Genomic DNA, 16979 nt, shown 5'->3' on the forward strand with positions numbered 1-16979 from the left:
GCTGTAATCCCGGGTAACACCCAGCAGGTAAAATTTATATTAAGGCCAGACAGCTATGTATTGATGGCCCATCAAGGACACTTAGCTCTCACTATGGACCATAAAAGAAACTTTTTGCCCAGATAGCTATTCTTGTGGGTGCCTCAGCAAGAACATGGGCAATGGCTACCCCTGTGAGTCAAAGCATTTAAGGACATATCATATGCTCATTTGACTTTGGACTCCATCTTGGGCTAGTAACTTTCCATATGCAGGGGCTGTGGGCTTTGTTTGGGACAGTACATTTCCAGGCACATGGCAGAGGATATAGAAGACCCCTGATATATCTCCATTTTGCCTTTTTCCTGCCCTGATTCTCTCGACTGTGGATTTACAACTAAAAGGAACATTTTGAACTATGGACTGAGGACTGAGGACCTTCCAATCTTTTGGAAATCACCAGAGAGACTTTACAAGTCAGCAGTCTATTCAATCACTGCTACAAACCTGATGAGGACTTTGCAGTTATTTGTATGTATATGATTAACAGTTTTTAACTCTATTTTATTATTAAAACTTTCCTCAGCATGATTATTGGATAAAATATGGGTTATATATTGACACGGCTATGTGGCTGATCTCTTGGGATTAGAAGAGCCCTATCTTTGATTACACTGGTTTTCAGTAACTAACCAAAGTCCAATGCATAGGGGGTGAGACAAGGGCTGGAAGGCCTAAGGAGGCTGCATCTTTAGCTTCTTGTTAACTATTGTGGTGAGACAGAAATTTACTTTTTTTAAACTGGCTTGGTATAATCTAATGATAGAATAACCACCAGGCTAGGGTGAGAGTGTGCCCTTTTTCTCCACAGTTTGTCCTGAACTGACATCCTCAGCTGTGACCCACCGAGGTACAGTGACACAGGTAAAGTAGATTAAGAAGTCCACCAAGAGCAAAGAATTCATGGCTATTTGAGTCTAAATTTTGACTGGCCCCATTAACAATTTTATTGCTAATCCTAATAAGCTACTTTAGATGGTCATAACTGCCTAATCCAAACTGACATTAATTATTTTACTACTGTTTCTAAAGTAACTGCCAGTATTCGTATCTGTTCCTATCCACATACAAATCCTGACCTCTGCGATGGAGATTAACTTTATACTTAAGGATTTTCTTTTGAAAAAGTTCTATTTCTTCTTTTCCCTAATGGCTATGTTGGAAACTTAAATGGCTCTCTCAAGACAGCCTTTAGCCATAAAATAAATAAATAAAATCATGGCACTAAAATGACTTTTGCTGCCATCACATTGTGTGTTATATCTTCCCCTACCTGGTGTCAGTCTTGTCTATTTATATTGTAAGCTCTTTGGGGCAGGAACAGTCTACTGCTGTGTGTTTGTGGGATACTGCTGGGATTTGTGCACCTAGCACAATGGGACCCCATTCTTGGTTGGCCCTTACGCACTACCATAAACTATTAATAAAATAATAATAAAAGTGCCAGCAAAAAAACAAACAACAAAACACTAGCATCCTCTCGAATTCTTTGCCTTAATTAAACACAAGTTTCATGCAATGGGTTCTGAAATTCACACACTATATTCCCTCCCCCGCCCATAGTCCACCAAGGGCAGCCACTTTAGGCTTCCAGCTCCCAGCCATCCCCTCTATAAGGTGGAGACACATCTCATTTCCCTTTGACCAGGGATTTTAAGGCTGCACAGCTCCCTGCCCTACACTGTGATATACCCAGCAAGCCAGACAGCCTTTAAAAAAAGACAGTACCAGTGCTCCGCTTTCTCTATGAGGGCTATGATCAGTATATTGCCTGCAGTTCTAAGTTACCACACTGCTTCTCCTAAGCAAATTTATTCTGGAGCATTACAGAGAAAACAATAAAAGAACCTGCACACATGCTAAAAAGCTTACCAGACATCACACCCAGCTCCAACACAGGGATCTGGTTGATTTTAGTCCTTCAAAACCCACAACTGGATTTTCCCCTTGATTACAAGTCCATCTATTTTAGATCCAGAAACAGACCCCACAATGGGCAGATCAGCCATTTCCTTATGCAGCTCAGGCCTTTGATCTTGGCCTTCTCTAACAGGTAATCAGCAGATAATGACCCTCTCCTCAGAAAGTAACCTCAAAAGGCTACATTTTTGCATAACCAGAGTTGGGGAATTTGCATTAACCCCTCCTTAGGGATTCCCCAGAAAATCCACTTAACACTTATTGTCCCAAAAGTCCATACTTGCCTGGCACAATTTCAATATAGTCTGTTGAACTCCCAGGTCTCACATCTTTCACATCTCCCATCTAAAGAGATTGCATACAATCCCGGCCCACAATAATACATAAACTTAATGCAATAAGGTCTTTCAAGGATATTGCCATATCTGTCACATTTGGTATTTATCATCAGCTGGGATGCACAAGAAACAAAAGCCTTTGAGCTGTAAATGGCCAAGGACTAGATAATGAAGATCTTATTTCTCATTTTACCTTACAGACTGGGAGGGATTCCTGCCTGGAGTTTTGTGCTCAGTAGATGTCTGCTGAGACTGTGAGAACTGATGCTGTCTGGTTCCCACAGCATACTGTTGTCGAGGAGGTAGCACTGACTGGGTTTTTATTGGCTTGCTTTGATTCTTTGGCCCTCTGCAGTCTGCTTCTGTGACATAGATGCAAAAACCATTTCATAAGATTTTTCTCACAATTACTAGAGACAAAGTTTCTACAATTAGAAGAAGGAAGAATCCTACCAGGCTGAACATTTTGCCCACATGCTGTAGAGAACTTTTTTATCTTCTTCCCTGACACAGTATTCCAGCCCTCCATAGGAGATGCCTGTGGAAGTGGTTTAAGGCTTTTCAGTGAAACAGAATGCCTGCATAACAGAGGGAGAAAAGATAAAAAGGTCTGTAGACTGGACTGGGGTTGTATAATTGACACCAGATGTTTACTATGACAGAAGCCTCTCTTCCGTTTCTGGGAGAATTACATTCAAGTTTCCTTTGCTCTTGTGTTTTACCTGTTGCATGAGGCTTAACCAGGACAGTAAAAAATTACACACACACACGTTTAAAAGTATTATGGTTTTGAGTTCTCAAACAGAAATAGAATTCCAATCTGAAACAGTTTTCAACAATTTGTACAGAACACACACAATTTTAACTCATAAAGATACTAATGAAAATAACCCAAACACAAGTTTCATTACATAGAGAAGGGAGGGAGAATAGCTTATCTGTTTTTACATATTAAATAGATACTTTAACATCCTGACACAAAAGACAAGGCAGAAGGGTAGTAAGAACATTCTATTAATGTCTACCTTTCCTCCCTTCACTAACTACAGAAAATATCAAGTCAAGACAGACAATTTATCAGCACTTTCTAAAGCTTTGTGGACAAACACATACATATATCCCTGATTTGGGAACTACAGGGCTTTTCCATCTTAATCTTTCAGAATGTCAAAGAGCAGCAAACTGGGCAGATAAATTCCCCAGGAACATTACAGATTTAGGGATATAGACAGGGATATAAACTAAACTTTAAATTAGTGAGTATTGCTTGCTTTTATCTAGGCAGGTAGCATGAACCGAAAGTGGCATTTGAATTATCTGAAATGAAGATATTCAGTTTGGTGGGTGGGGAGTGGATGAGTTAATGGTTTAACTTGAACTGTAACTGACTGTTACTCCATGCACCTATTTAAGGTAGTTCTAATATAAAACTCGAGGAAATTTGCAAAATAAAATACAATCTTGCAAGATGACATCACAATTGCCAAGTGTCTTACTCCTTCCTTCCCAATGCTATGAAAGAGAAAGTGTTCCCTGTCTGGATTCCTCTCCTCAAACCTTAGCATTGGGGAGATTTCCCTCAGCAATTATCCTCAGCCCTTATCATGTGATCAGGAATTATTTTGTGAGAGAGCGTGAGGAAGAAGTTACAGCACCTGCAATAGAACTTAAGGGAGATGGCTCAGATAACTGAGCCATTATGTTGTCATGCTATCTGGGGATAAAGACATGACTATTAATTCAATCAACACACAGCTCTTTCTGTACGAAATCAGGCAGACTAAAGAGTTAATTAGTGATTACATGAGTCTACTATTCCCTTTCACAACACTTTTAACATAAAAAGTTAGCCTCAGTTCTAGCATCCAATTATAGAAGCAGTACCAGTAATTCTCTGGTGGGACAATATCATGCTGTCTAGGTTGGGAGTCTGTACAGAAAATGCTCTAATTTGAGTTTATTAAAGAATAAATATACTACGGCTGTCGATGAATCACAGTTAAGTCATGCGATTAACTCAAAAAAATTAATAGTGATTAATTGTACTGTTAAACAACAAAATACCAATTGAAATGTATTAAATATTTTTGGATGTTTTTCTACGTTTTCAAATAATTGATTTCTATTACAACATAGAATACAAAGTGTATAGTGCTCACTTTATATTATTATTTTTTATTACAAATATTTGCACTGTAAAAATGATAAATATTTTTCAATTCACCTCATACAAGTACTGTGGTGCAATCTCTTTATTGTGAAAGTGTAACTTACAGATGTAGGGGTTTTTTTGTTACATAACTGCGCTCAAAAAACAAAACAATGTAAAACTTTAGAGCCTACAAGTCCACTTAGTCCTATTTCAGCCAATCACTCAGACAAACAAGTTTGTTTACTTTTATGGAAAATACTAGTGACTACTTCTTATTTACAATGTCACCTGAAAAGTGAGAACAGGTGTTCGCATGGCACTTTTGTAGCCGCAGTTGTAAGGTATTTACGTGCCAGATTCATACGCCCCTTCATGCTTCGGCCACCATTTCAGAGGACATGCTTCCATGCTGATGATGCTCGTTAAAAAAAAAGCATTAATTACATTTGTGACTGAACTTCTCGAGGGTACTTCTATATGTCTCCTGTTCTGTTTTACCCACATTCTGCCATGTATTTCAAGTTATAGCCTCAGATGATGACCCAGCACATGTTGTTCGTTTTTAAGAACACTTTCACTTCAGATTTGACAAAATGCAAAGAAGGCACCAATGTGAGATTTCTAAGGACAGCTACAGCACTTGACCCAAGGTTTAAGAATCTGAAGTGCCTTCCAAAATCTGAAAAGGACAAGGTGTGGAGCATGCTTTCAAAAGTCTTAAAAGAGCAACACTCTGATGCGAAAACTACAGAACCCAAACCACCAAAAAAGAAAATCTACCTTCCGCTGGTGGCATCTGACTCAGATAATGAAAATGAACATGTATTAGCCTGCTCTGCTTTGGATTATCATCAATCAGAACCCATCATCAGCATGGACACGTCTTCTGGAATGGTGGTTGAAGCATGAAGGGACATATGAATCTTTAGCGCCTCTGGCACATAAATATCTTGCGATGCCGGCTACAACAGTGCCATGTGAAAGGCTGTTCTCACTTTCAGATGACATTGTAAACAAGACGTGGACAGCACTTTCTCCTGCAAATTGTAACCAAACTTGTTTGAGTGATTGGCTGAAGTGGGACTGAGTAGACTTGTAGGTTCTAAAGTTTTACATTGTTTTGTTTATGAATGCAGTTATTTTTTGTACATAATTCTACATTTGTAAGTTCAACTTTCATTATAAAAAGATTGCACTACAGTACTTTTATATTTATTTTTTATTACAACCCAATACAATAAGCACTGTACACTTTGTATTCTGTGTTCTAATTGAAATCAATATATTTGAAAATGTAGAAAATGGTATTCTATTATTGTTTAATCGCAATTAATTTTTTTAATCACATGATACTTTTAATTGTTTGACAGCCCTAATATATACACCATAATTTATAGAGGTACACAGCTACAAGATATTTTTATGCTGTGTGTAGATAGGGTTGGGGAGTAAGTTCACCCTTTTATAATAGTAACGTAACTGTTGTTCAGACAGTTTCAGCTGCTGTTGAAATGCACCCAGCCCTTTATCCGAAGTAGTGCTATGTCAAAATGATCACGCAGATCGTGTCAAAACACTAAGAAGGGGGAAGCTGCATTAATAAAGTTCTATATGACAAATTTATATATGAAAAGTTTACTTACTTTTCTCCAAGCTCTTCTACAAAAACAATAACTGGCCCATTCTCAGAGCAAACCTCTTGGATATGGGCATTATAAAATTTCCCATTGTGGTCTAAGCGCACCTGTGGAAAAATTATAAGGAAAAAGATGTTGTGAGTATTACATAAAGAACACAAAGAAACGGGAAGATTTAACCCTTGAATACCCAGCAATGTCAGCAACTGCTCCCTTGGCAATAACAGAAGTCCTGGGAGACATCAAGAAATGTTGCTTCAGTGATGGTGGTCAAAATAATAAAAGGTAAACTTTAACCCATACTACTTATTTGAATGATCTTATACAAAAAAAAAAAAAAAAAAAAAAGTGTCCCCAACTCTATGAAGTGTTGGAGAAATCACAGCTTTCAAACCAACACAGAACAACACTTAAAAGCAAAAAGAAAAGGAGGACTTGTGGCACCTTAGAGACTAACCAATTTATTTGAGCATAAGCTTCCGTGAGCTACAGCTCATGCTCAAATACATTGGTTAGTCTCTAAGGTGCCACAAGTCCTCCTTTTCTTTTTGCGAATACAGACTAACACGGCTGCTACTCTGAAACTTAAAGTGACACATTAGAGAAGAGAATAGCAACATACTGTTTGGAAAGAGTCCTAATGCTCAGCTTGGTTAAAATTCCAGCATAAAACATTTTTTGACACAGATGGGACTTTATTAATGTAGTCTCACGGGGAACACTAGAGACACTAATACCAGTCCTTTCAAAAGTTTCCCTCCTGAAACAATCATTTTGTCAGTGTTTTTCTTTTTTAAATAAAAACATATATTTCATTTTCTGTAAAAAAAAAAAAAATAAGTCATGATAATGATTAACTCTGGTTTCTGCAAACAAAATGTTTACATTCCTAAGGTTAAGAAACAATAAAACATTTATAGGCATTTTAGGTGCTGAGGCTTCTCACACCACACTAATCACGTATGTTTCACTGTTTATCCTTATCCTGTTCTCCCCAGCCCACTTGTTTGTTAGGGTTTTTTGGTTTGTTGTTTAAATGCAGCTATCATTATCCTGTCATATACAGAGATTGTGAAATCCCAGGAGCATGGAGAGTGTGCACGCATGTGCATGCGCAGTGCCTATCACAATGGGGCCCTGAATCCCAAATGGTCCCGTAGGCATTACAATAATACAATAGAATGCTGGATGCATAATGAAAATACAGTTAAGTATTACAATTTTTCCCACTTTGTTTTATGTCAAGATTTATTGTTTTTAAGCATCCAATCACTGTTTTTTCTCATCAAGAAATTCAGAAGAACGGCTGTCACTTTTCCCCTTTCCAATAATGTGATGCCTGGATATTACAACCATTAAGTTAAGCATTATTAGTACAGAATATAAGAAGATAAACAAGCTTTCCATTACTTGCAACAGAATCCACAGGGCATGCTTAGGAACACTGCTTATAGCAAAATCTCCATCTTTTTAACTCTGCTTCAGTGTCTTCTTGTTTCACTGTGGATATCCCCAGCGTTCTTGCCCAAAACAGTACTACTTTACTCCTAGTTAGAAACTGATTTTTTTTTAAATAAACCATTTTATTCTACAATAAATGGCCTAAAACACATCATAAAATTAAGACTGGGTGCAAAAGTTTGTGAGACAGGCCCAAATGTTAGTTTTTGGATGAGGACTCAGGCCCTGATACTGCAAACACTTATGCTTGTGATTCAGTTTAAGCACATCAACTGTCCTACTGAATGTAACTTGGGAAGTTAAGCACATGAGTGTCCGCAGGACTGAGGCCTTTTGCACAACAAATTTTATCACGCTTTATACTTCCCAAGCACATCCTACTGCATCTTTATTGGCAGAGTTTCCAACTCAGGGTATTCACATAATAAATGAGCATACTCATTTAAACGTAAGCAAAAAATTTTAAATAGAAAATATTAACAATGCAGTTAAACCAAAAGCCAAAGAAAAAATTGGTCTCCAGGCCACAAGGCATAGAAGTTACTATTTCAACCAATTACTTACTTTACATTTATCTCCAATTGAATATTGCATGCCAGCAGCAATGGAAAAATCCCGTTTTTGCTGATCTGTAAACAACATCAGTATATAGTAGTCAGATTACAGTAATTTTCTTCCTGTTATAAAAATATAGTTTAGGCACTGCAACAAAGAACAATCTAATTAAATTTTTGTCCCATTAGTATCTTGGGACTGAAATAACTATTTAGGCCCTGAATCTGCAAGCTGACACATGTGGGCAGATCCCTGCACCTGCTCATAGCATTTTTGGGACTCCACAGGGCCCACCCTTATAGATCAGCTTGACAGAGAGGGGCTCTCAATGGGGCCTTAAATACTAACTTACCCTCTTTTGACTGTAGCCAAACTTCATATTCAACATTTCTGTAAAATGACGGATTGAGTGATTTAAGAACTTTTCTAGGCAAAAATGAGATAGGATTTCCATTGTTCCTAAGGTGCTGTACAAAACAGAACAAAATAGCAAGTGATCAAATACATAGAGATTTATAGCAGCTCATTTAGTATCATATCACTCACATAAGCTTCAAACTGGAATGTAAAGCAGTTAGGTGCTCATAAAAGCATTAACAGCTATGGAAGTTTAATTCAAGGGAATTTTCTTTTAACATACAGCAACAAAACTAGACACTAAGCAACAGTAAGGATAGCCCCTAACCCCTGAGATTTCAAATGCAAATTTGAATATAATTTTAACAACTATATAATTCTCCTAATGTACCATATTTAAAAATGAAGAAACTCAAGTTACTCGAGAAACAGTAACCTTTGTAAAATACAGCCAAGTACAACAAAGAGGGAAAGAAGTGTTAATGTAAAAATACCTTGTTGCCAGAAAAAGACTTTAATCCATTCATATCATTAACTGCAGCAGTTTTACTTCTGTAAAAAAGAAGATGCTTTAAATGACACCGTTAAAATTAGGATTCACAAACTGGTCAGAAATACCTTCCATATTGTACACAAGAATTACCCATAACCTTCATAATGAAGTTAAAAAATTTCACACTATATGCAATGGTGAATATATTGCTCTTAGAGGCATAATTATGAAGTTCCCCAAAATAAAAGCTACTCTCATTACATTCACAAATAAAATTCAGTATAGACTGTACAGTTCTAAATCAGATTAGCAACTCACCCAGTAAAAGTTTGAAACAGGAAATGTAAGTCCTCTAGTTAAGACTTTAGCAAACAGGCCTGAGAGAAAACAACCCAACTCATCTGAAGAAACAAATGAGGCGATTTAAGCAACTCATATTTACTTTCTCATTTTCCCCCCATCTTCTACACCTGCTGCTATTAGAAAATTTGCTTCCCATGAACAGAGGGAAAAAAGCATCATTTGTTTCCAAGAACTGCATTTGAACAGTTTACTGCTTTCTTCATTACATAATAGCAGCTATGGCAAAAATTTTAATTTCTATGAAAATTAGATTCACTCTTCCTCAAAAAAATAAAATAAAATAAAACTCCCTCCAGATAAATAATTAAGAACACACACACTAAACTCAACTTTTCCCTAAAAACAAGAAAAAATAATTTTAAAATACTGCTTAACGAAAGCAGCAAATTGTATGTAATTTGTGTTGAGACAGGAGTAAGGTTACAAGCACTAGCTTTCTCTCATTGGAAATCTGGATAAAGTAAAAAAGAAAGAAGAGTTTGGTGGTCTCAGTCTAGTCTCAAATGACTATATGCCCTCAGTTACAAAAATACATTATTTAGCATCATATGCTCATAAGGATTCAAATACTGATACATTGCAAAAGCCATGCTGCCACGGGCTCCCCCAGTTGCCCTGGGACCCCTCCCAGTGGGCATTCCACAGAGAAGGAAGCATCACAAGTTGAAGCAGATTCTTGTCTAAATTCTGCTCTCAGTTACACGAGTGTAAATCTGGAATAATTCCTCTGTAGTCTATGGAGTTACTATTTACACACATTTAAACAAGATCAGAATTTGACCTTCTTTCTGAAGTGGTTTCCTCCAATGGTTTTCAGCAGGAGGAGAATCCTACACAGACAACCCTCATACCTCATTACATTCCCTCCCTCCCATATGGAGCTGGAACACTGCCAAATTCCCCACAGAGCTGCTTCTGTGGTTTGACAGGAAGAGGGGGCATGCAGCAGTGATAGAACTTCCTCTACTACAGGTGAGCCAAACCTGGAATGCAGGCAAAACCACCCCTCTGATTGCAGAAGGCACCACAAAATCCTATATAAGATCTAGTGAACAGTACAAATTTCATACTTTCATGAGCATTACAATTCACACTTGACCTTTTTCCTCCCTCTTGAAAGTAAAAGAATGACACATAGCATTTTGCTTCCTGCCAGGAGCTCTACTGAATATCTAATCACTGTGAATTGTTCAACCATAACTGAATAATTAATTTTAAAATATCCCTTACTTGCAGTTGTCGTCTTCTGAATCTGAATCAGACACTTCACTGCTACCATTATTTTCTTCTGTCACACCAAGTTCCACTAGGATTTTATTCACATCAGTACAAAACACTTTTTCATACAACAATTCATAAAGAAGAGCTGGGGGAGAAATCAGTTAGGATTTAATGACTGTAAATGAGATTTTACTCAACATTTGAGAGGTTATTTTAAATAGTGTCAAGAAAACTTTTTGAAATGTAGGTGAAGAAGAAATGGAATAACAGTTTACAGATTATAAGCACCAGATTTTTACAAGTGCAGAGCCCCTGAAGTTCCCATTGATTTCAACTGTGGATGCTCAGCACTACTAAAAACTAAGCCCTCAGCTCTTTGGGGTCGTGCAATTGGATGGGCATGCACACTGTGCCCTACTGAAGAATGAAGGCCTATGTCTGTAGAGTACCTGGCACAGTGGGCCCTAATACCTGACAGAGGCCTTTGGGCATTACTGCAATACTAATAAAAATTCTCATTCATGCTCATTAACACACCTGACTTCAGTGGAAATTCAGACATGCAAGGACTCTAAGATTAACATTGACAAATTTTCTCTTATTGTTTAGAGTACAGATATAAAACTGGCATTGTGGCCAAGTGATAATGCAATTCACTATGAATTAGGAGGTTGAAGTCTCAATGATAGAGTATCCAGGCCCAATAAAGAGGAACTAACCTAGGCTATCCTTTTCTATTTCTTTTGCATTTAGCCTTACAAATGATAAATACTGATCTCTCTCTTTCCTTTACTATACGCAATCAATTTCATCATGTCTCAAAAGATAACAAGATCATAATCCAAATCTCTGGTCAGGATCATGCAGCCTTTGTTGACTGTAGTTCTACACGAGTTGAAAACCACAACACTACAATGGTAGGTTTAGGTACAACTATACTTTAAGCAAAGGAAAAGAGCTCTACATGAAGATTTATTAATAGCTCAAAACAAATGGCAATCACTTTTTGGAGCCTTTGGTGAAACCATATAGTTTACTGCAAAGCTTACCTACCAAAATAGTACTTACATTGGCACAAAGCAGCTCTTTCTGTATACTCTATAGGATAAACAATATCATAGTGATTTCCATTTGAAAAACACAGTAGTATCTAGAGAAGAGGAAAGAAAGGATATTTAAACAAGTGATTTTTCATGTTCATTTTATAAAGTGATCACAGAACTGCATTAAAAAAAGATGCTATGTGCCCACATACTGTGCTGAAAAATTTTCAGGACTTCATAATTACTAGAGAGAAAAAAATATACTATAATTTTCTGTGGATATTCACTGGATCTAGTCAAATAGAAAAATTCTAGTAATACAGAAAAATGTATGTAAGAGGTTTGATTTGTAGCAGATAATTTGATATTATAAACATGTACAATACTAAGGAATTTAAGACCCCTTTTTAAATAAGCCAACTACATATTAATACCTAACCAAATAGCTATCAAACATATTACAATTTGAGTTATTTCTGTAGACATAAGTTATGATTTCATTCTATTGTTCCATTAAATATCCAAAACTAGGGGCCACACTGTTTTGAGAATTTTACTGTTGTTTCATATTTCATTAGAGAAGACTGTTGTTACAGTTTGAGAATGTCACAAGTCCTAGGCTATTAAAAATATACATTACTTGTGTATTGAGTAATGAGACTTGTGATTACCTATTTACTTTAAGAACATGTTATTTGATAATTGCATCTTACATTAGTCATAAAAATATTTTTGGATGGTTTTGTTTTACCTTATCAGGAAAGCCATTTTCAGTTACACGTGAAGGAGAAGCATTTGGTTCCTGATATATTATAAAATCCTTCCTAGAAAAAACAAGAATTCAAGTGAAAATATATTCAGAGTGAGAATCCAAGCGAAAATTCAAGGACTATCTAAGGATAAGACTGCTTAAAAAAAAAAAAAAAAAACCACCAATCAAGAATAGTGAGTAACATTAGTATAAGCAGAGCGGGGGGGGGAGGAGAGGGGGTTTATTTGCCACAGAAAATTTTGATTTTCTCAGCAGAAATTCAAATACCAAAATATTTTGGAACTCCTGGTGCAGTACCTCATGGGAGCTATAGTTTGGTTGCCTCGTCTTAATTTTTCTCTATAGGCTAAGCTCTCTGATTGGACTACATCTCTTATGGTGCACTATGGTCCTTCACCCGCCTGGAGAGGGAAAGCAGTGCATCATGGGAATCCTAGGCCACAGTACGTCTTGGGGAAACCCAGTCCATAGAGGACAATGGGGTCATGAGGCAACTGAACTCTGACTTCCATGCAGTACCACAGTAGTATTTCTAAGTCAAAATATGTCAGTTTTCTGATTAAAAACAAACCCACGCACACCATGGAAACTAGGCACTAAAGAAAAAAAAAAAAAAAAAAAAAAACCACAACCCTCAATTTTCTGCCCAAAAACAGATTCAGAGAATTTCGACCAGCCCAAAGTACAAGTGAACCTTGCAGATGAATACAATACTATTCCTCTAAACAATAACATGATATATAAATCCATTATACTCAGTTAACGTAGAATCTCACTGTATGAAACCAGTAAAAGTTAAACTTGGAAACATCAGACCATAAAATTGAGAGTTATAAATACCAAAGCATTAACAATCTGGACAAATGCAGAAGGTAGTTTAGTTTAAGTCAGGATGTTTCTCCCTTTCTCTCCCAAGTAACTATTCAAAATTCTCATAGAACTTCTCACTCCACTAGTTTAGAATGGTTAATGTACTATAATCAAGAAGTAAAAAACAACAGTGTATAGAGGCCTCCTAATTTTGTTTCATTTCTTGTCAAATGGCTAATGTAATATGGTAACCAACTGAAACTCATTTGTTGCTTTGCATATAAATATTAATAATATATTAACAGGCATAGAGACTGGTTTCTTATTCCTATAACAGAGTTGAAGAACATTGGTGAGGCAACATGAGGAAGTTTGTACTATCCCTGCCACACTGAACTGTTGTGCAGTTAGAGGATTTCCATCTCCAAAGCTGTCAATCCAACACTGAGATTCACCTTGTACAAAAGGTATGTGTTGCCAAGTAGATGTTGCACAAATGCAGTGATGGCTTTTCAAGTGGAAATAACTCTTCCATATCACACTTAGAAGGATTCAGCACAAACACACAAAGAGCCTATTCCATATTATAACTTAACTAAACTATATTATTCCAAATTTGCATTTAAAGAGAAGTTTTTTCTTTTATTACCATAAAAAGTAGCACATAAAATGTCAAAAGTGATACAAACTAACAAGAACTGGAAAATTCACAGTTAAAACCCACATGCTATCTTATTTGCCTTTTCTGTTCCACAAGAGTGTGAGTGAAAGAGAATATCTATCAATCTCCATCATTATCTTTTGTATTTATCCTTTGGATAAAATTCCCACTATTTTAATTCTTTGTTCAGTAATCACTATTGTTTTTTCCAATTTCTTAGTCTCCTAATCTAATCAGAAACACTAATAAACTCTGCACGATTAATTAGTGTGTTCATAGGTAAATTTTTAGAGAGAGAAAAATATTCTAAAAACAAATCAAGAAGCAATAGTTTGGAAAGGAAAAATGTATTCTAAATCTCCTTGATCATTAAGTTCTTCCATCTTTCAAAGAAGCCATCTTTTTTCAGGAGATCTAGAAAAAATTACCAGACATCAGCCAACAAAAGGCCAGTAACAACGATTGGGATGGAGCAGAAACTGGTCTGATCTTCCATTTTTTTTCTTGACTAGTGTCTGGCAAGAGTAGCCTGTCATCCCTCCCTATGCCTGTAAATGTATACCTCCTCTTTTCTCAGAAAGGGGGAAGGGAAACACGATTTTTCCTCCCACCTCCTCCAGAAAGAGGAAGTGGTGGTTTCCCCTCTAAACATGCCAGTGCCTCTGCTGCTGCCCCCGCTTTCCCAGTAGCGGTGTGAAGCTGAAAAGATTCTTGCAAAAAGAAAAGGAGTACTTGTGGCACCTTAGAGACTAACCAATTTATTTGAGCATGAGCTTTCGTGAGCTACAGCTCACTTCATCAGATGCATACCGTGGAAACTGTAAAGATTCTTGCATTTTTCACTCTGCAGGGAAATACCAGCACCACACTCCTCCCACCACTTGCTAATGAGAAGAGGAGGTTCCCTGGTGTGTGTCTGTCTTGGTGTTTAACACTTGGGGTCCTGGATGCAAATATATCCTGCCTTCAGAGCAATTTATCTATTTTTATTTCACCATCAGACTTCCCCCTCCAGTTATGAGGTCAGGTAAGTGGTTCTGTCTAGAGACATAAATCCAGATTCAGTACTGGTGCAAGCAAGTGAAATGACTGTCTTCAATGGAGTTGCGCCTGTCTACACTAGGGATAAATTTGGCCCATAACTATCCAGCAAAAAGTAATGAAGCAACAAGACCACCAGCAGCCTGTCCTTAGAGATTAAATATGTCCTCACCAGCAGTTCTATCATCTTTCATCTGTCCAGAGTTCATGGCTCTAAAACTGAGTCTCACTGGCTGCCTAAAATGCAAACTGCATAGAACCTCATACAAAGTAACATGCAACTTCATGCACCTAAAGCTCACCTAGTACTTTGAAAGTAATATTTCATTGACATCGTTTGGTTTTTCAACATGAATGATCCATTATTTAAAGACCAAATTTTTCAAATAATGTTTAATTAGCCAAATACTTCATATATACACCTGATTAATTGAAATAGGTTGCATTTTTCCCATTATACAACATTAAATAGTATTCAAATTTTGCTTACTTGTACATAAGAGAAAGGGCACTTATTTCCACTTGTCCAACCCACTCCTATATGGAAAAAGAAAAACAAAGCAATTCTTTCAAATAAACTAAAGTTTTATTGCACATTTGGATAAACCAAAACAAACAAAAAAAAAAGCAAAAAAATCACTTCCATGAGATAATACACAACATTCTAAGCCTGGATTTCAGCCAAAGGTTTTACTTTGTGTGGTCACGCTCATTTTGGAATATGGAACATCAAAGTCATAGATTTTGTAACTTGGAATAGTGTATAGAAACGCAAAAAGAAAAGGAGTACTTGTGGCACCTTAGAGACTAACCAATTTATTTGAGCATAAGCTTTCATGAGCTACAGCTCACTTCATCGTCTAGTGAGCTGTAGCTCACGAAAGCTTATGCTCAAATAAATTGGTTAGTCTCTAAGGTGCCAGAAGTACTCCTTTTCTTTTTGCGAATACAGACTAACACGGCTGTTACTCTGAAACCTGTACAGAAACAGTTTTTCATAGTTGTTCTCTTCACAGATTTAGAGAATGAAAGATCATCAGGCATAAGAAAATGTAATCTGGGATCAAAACGTAACGAAAATAAAGTTGTAAAGGTACGTAAGTCAACCTAGGCAACCAATGGGTAAAATTTTGAAAACTGACTTTGCCCTGGTCTACACTAGGACTTTAGGTCGAATTTAGCAGCATTAAATTGATGTAAACCTGCACCCGTCCACACGATGAAGCCCTTTATTTTGACTTAAAGGGCTCTTAAAATCGATTTCCTTACTCCACCCGACTAGTGGATTAGCGCTTAAATCGGCCTTGCCGGCTCGAATTTGGGGTACTGTGGACACAATTCGATGGTATTGGCCTCCGGGAGTTATCCCAGAATGCTCCATTGTGACCGCTCTGGACAGCACTCTCAACTCAGGTGCACTGACCAGGTAGACAGGAAAAGAACCGCGAACTTTTGAATCTCATTTCCTGTTTGGCCAGCGTGGCAAGCTGCAGGTGACCATGCAGAGCTCATCAGCAGAGGGGACCATGATGGAGTCCCAGAATCGCAAAAGAGCTCCAGCATGGACCGAACGGGAGGTACGGGATCCGATTGCTGTATGGGGAGAGGAATCCGTGCTATCAGAACTCCGTTCCAGTTTTTGAAATGCCAAAACCTCCCAAGGCATGAAGGACAGAGGCCATAACAGGGACCCGAAGCAGTGCCGCGTGAAACTGAAGGAGCTGAGGCAAGCCTACCAGAAAACCAGAGAGGCGAACGGCCGCTCCGGGTCAGAGCCCCAAACATGCCGCTTCTATGATGAGCTGCATGCCATTTTAGGGGGGTTCAGCCACCACTACCCCAACCGTGTTGTCTGACTCCTTCAATGGAGATGGAGGCAACACTGAAGCAGGTTTTGGGGACAAGAAGATGATGATGAGGTTGTAGATAGCTCACAGCAAGCAAGCGGAGAAACCGGTTTTCCTGACAGCCAGGAACGGTTTCTCACCCTGGACCTGGAGCCAGTACCCCCCGAACCCACCCAAGGCTGCCTCCTGGACCCAGTAGGCAGAGAAGGGATCTCCGGTGAGTGTACCTTTTAAAATACTATACATGGTTTAAAAGCAAGCATGTGAAA

At 37.7% G+C, this 16979-nt stretch overlaps 1 protein-coding gene across 3 annotated transcripts in view; it reads right to left on the reverse strand.

The window, feature by feature from the left end:
* OTUD4 (OTU deubiquitinase 4) overlaps positions 1–16979 on the reverse strand; it is a 45133-nt gene that overhangs the window by 15161 nt on the left and 12993 nt on the right. For 2 of the 3 annotated variants that reach the window (XM_075127719.1, XM_048846971.2), the window contains exons 5-14: positions 15354–15400; positions 12331–12403; positions 11605–11686; positions 10546–10681; positions 8954–9011; positions 8455–8569; positions 8112–8176; positions 6093–6193; positions 2751–2875; positions 2491–2659 (exon numbers count right to left, since the gene is read on the reverse strand). In XM_075127719.1, the coding sequence (XP_074983820.1) occupies positions 2491–2659; positions 2751–2875; positions 6093–6193; positions 8112–8176; positions 8455–8569; positions 8954–9011; positions 10546–10681; positions 11605–11686; positions 12331–12403; positions 15354–15400 (971 nt within the window). Of the gene's footprint in view, positions 1–2490; positions 2660–2750; positions 2876–6092; positions 6194–8111; positions 8177–8454; positions 8570–8953; positions 9012–10541; positions 10682–11604; positions 11687–12330; positions 12404–15353; positions 15401–16979 lie in introns of those variants that run through there. The other variant, XM_048846976.2, reaches the window with a different exon arrangement.

The sequence above is a fragment of the Caretta caretta genome, chromosome 4, assembly GCF_965140235.1.
Source record: "Caretta caretta isolate rCarCar2 chromosome 4, rCarCar1.hap1, whole genome shotgun sequence".
In the NCBI taxonomy this organism is placed as follows: domain Eukaryota; kingdom Metazoa; phylum Chordata; order Testudines; family Cheloniidae; genus Caretta; species Caretta caretta.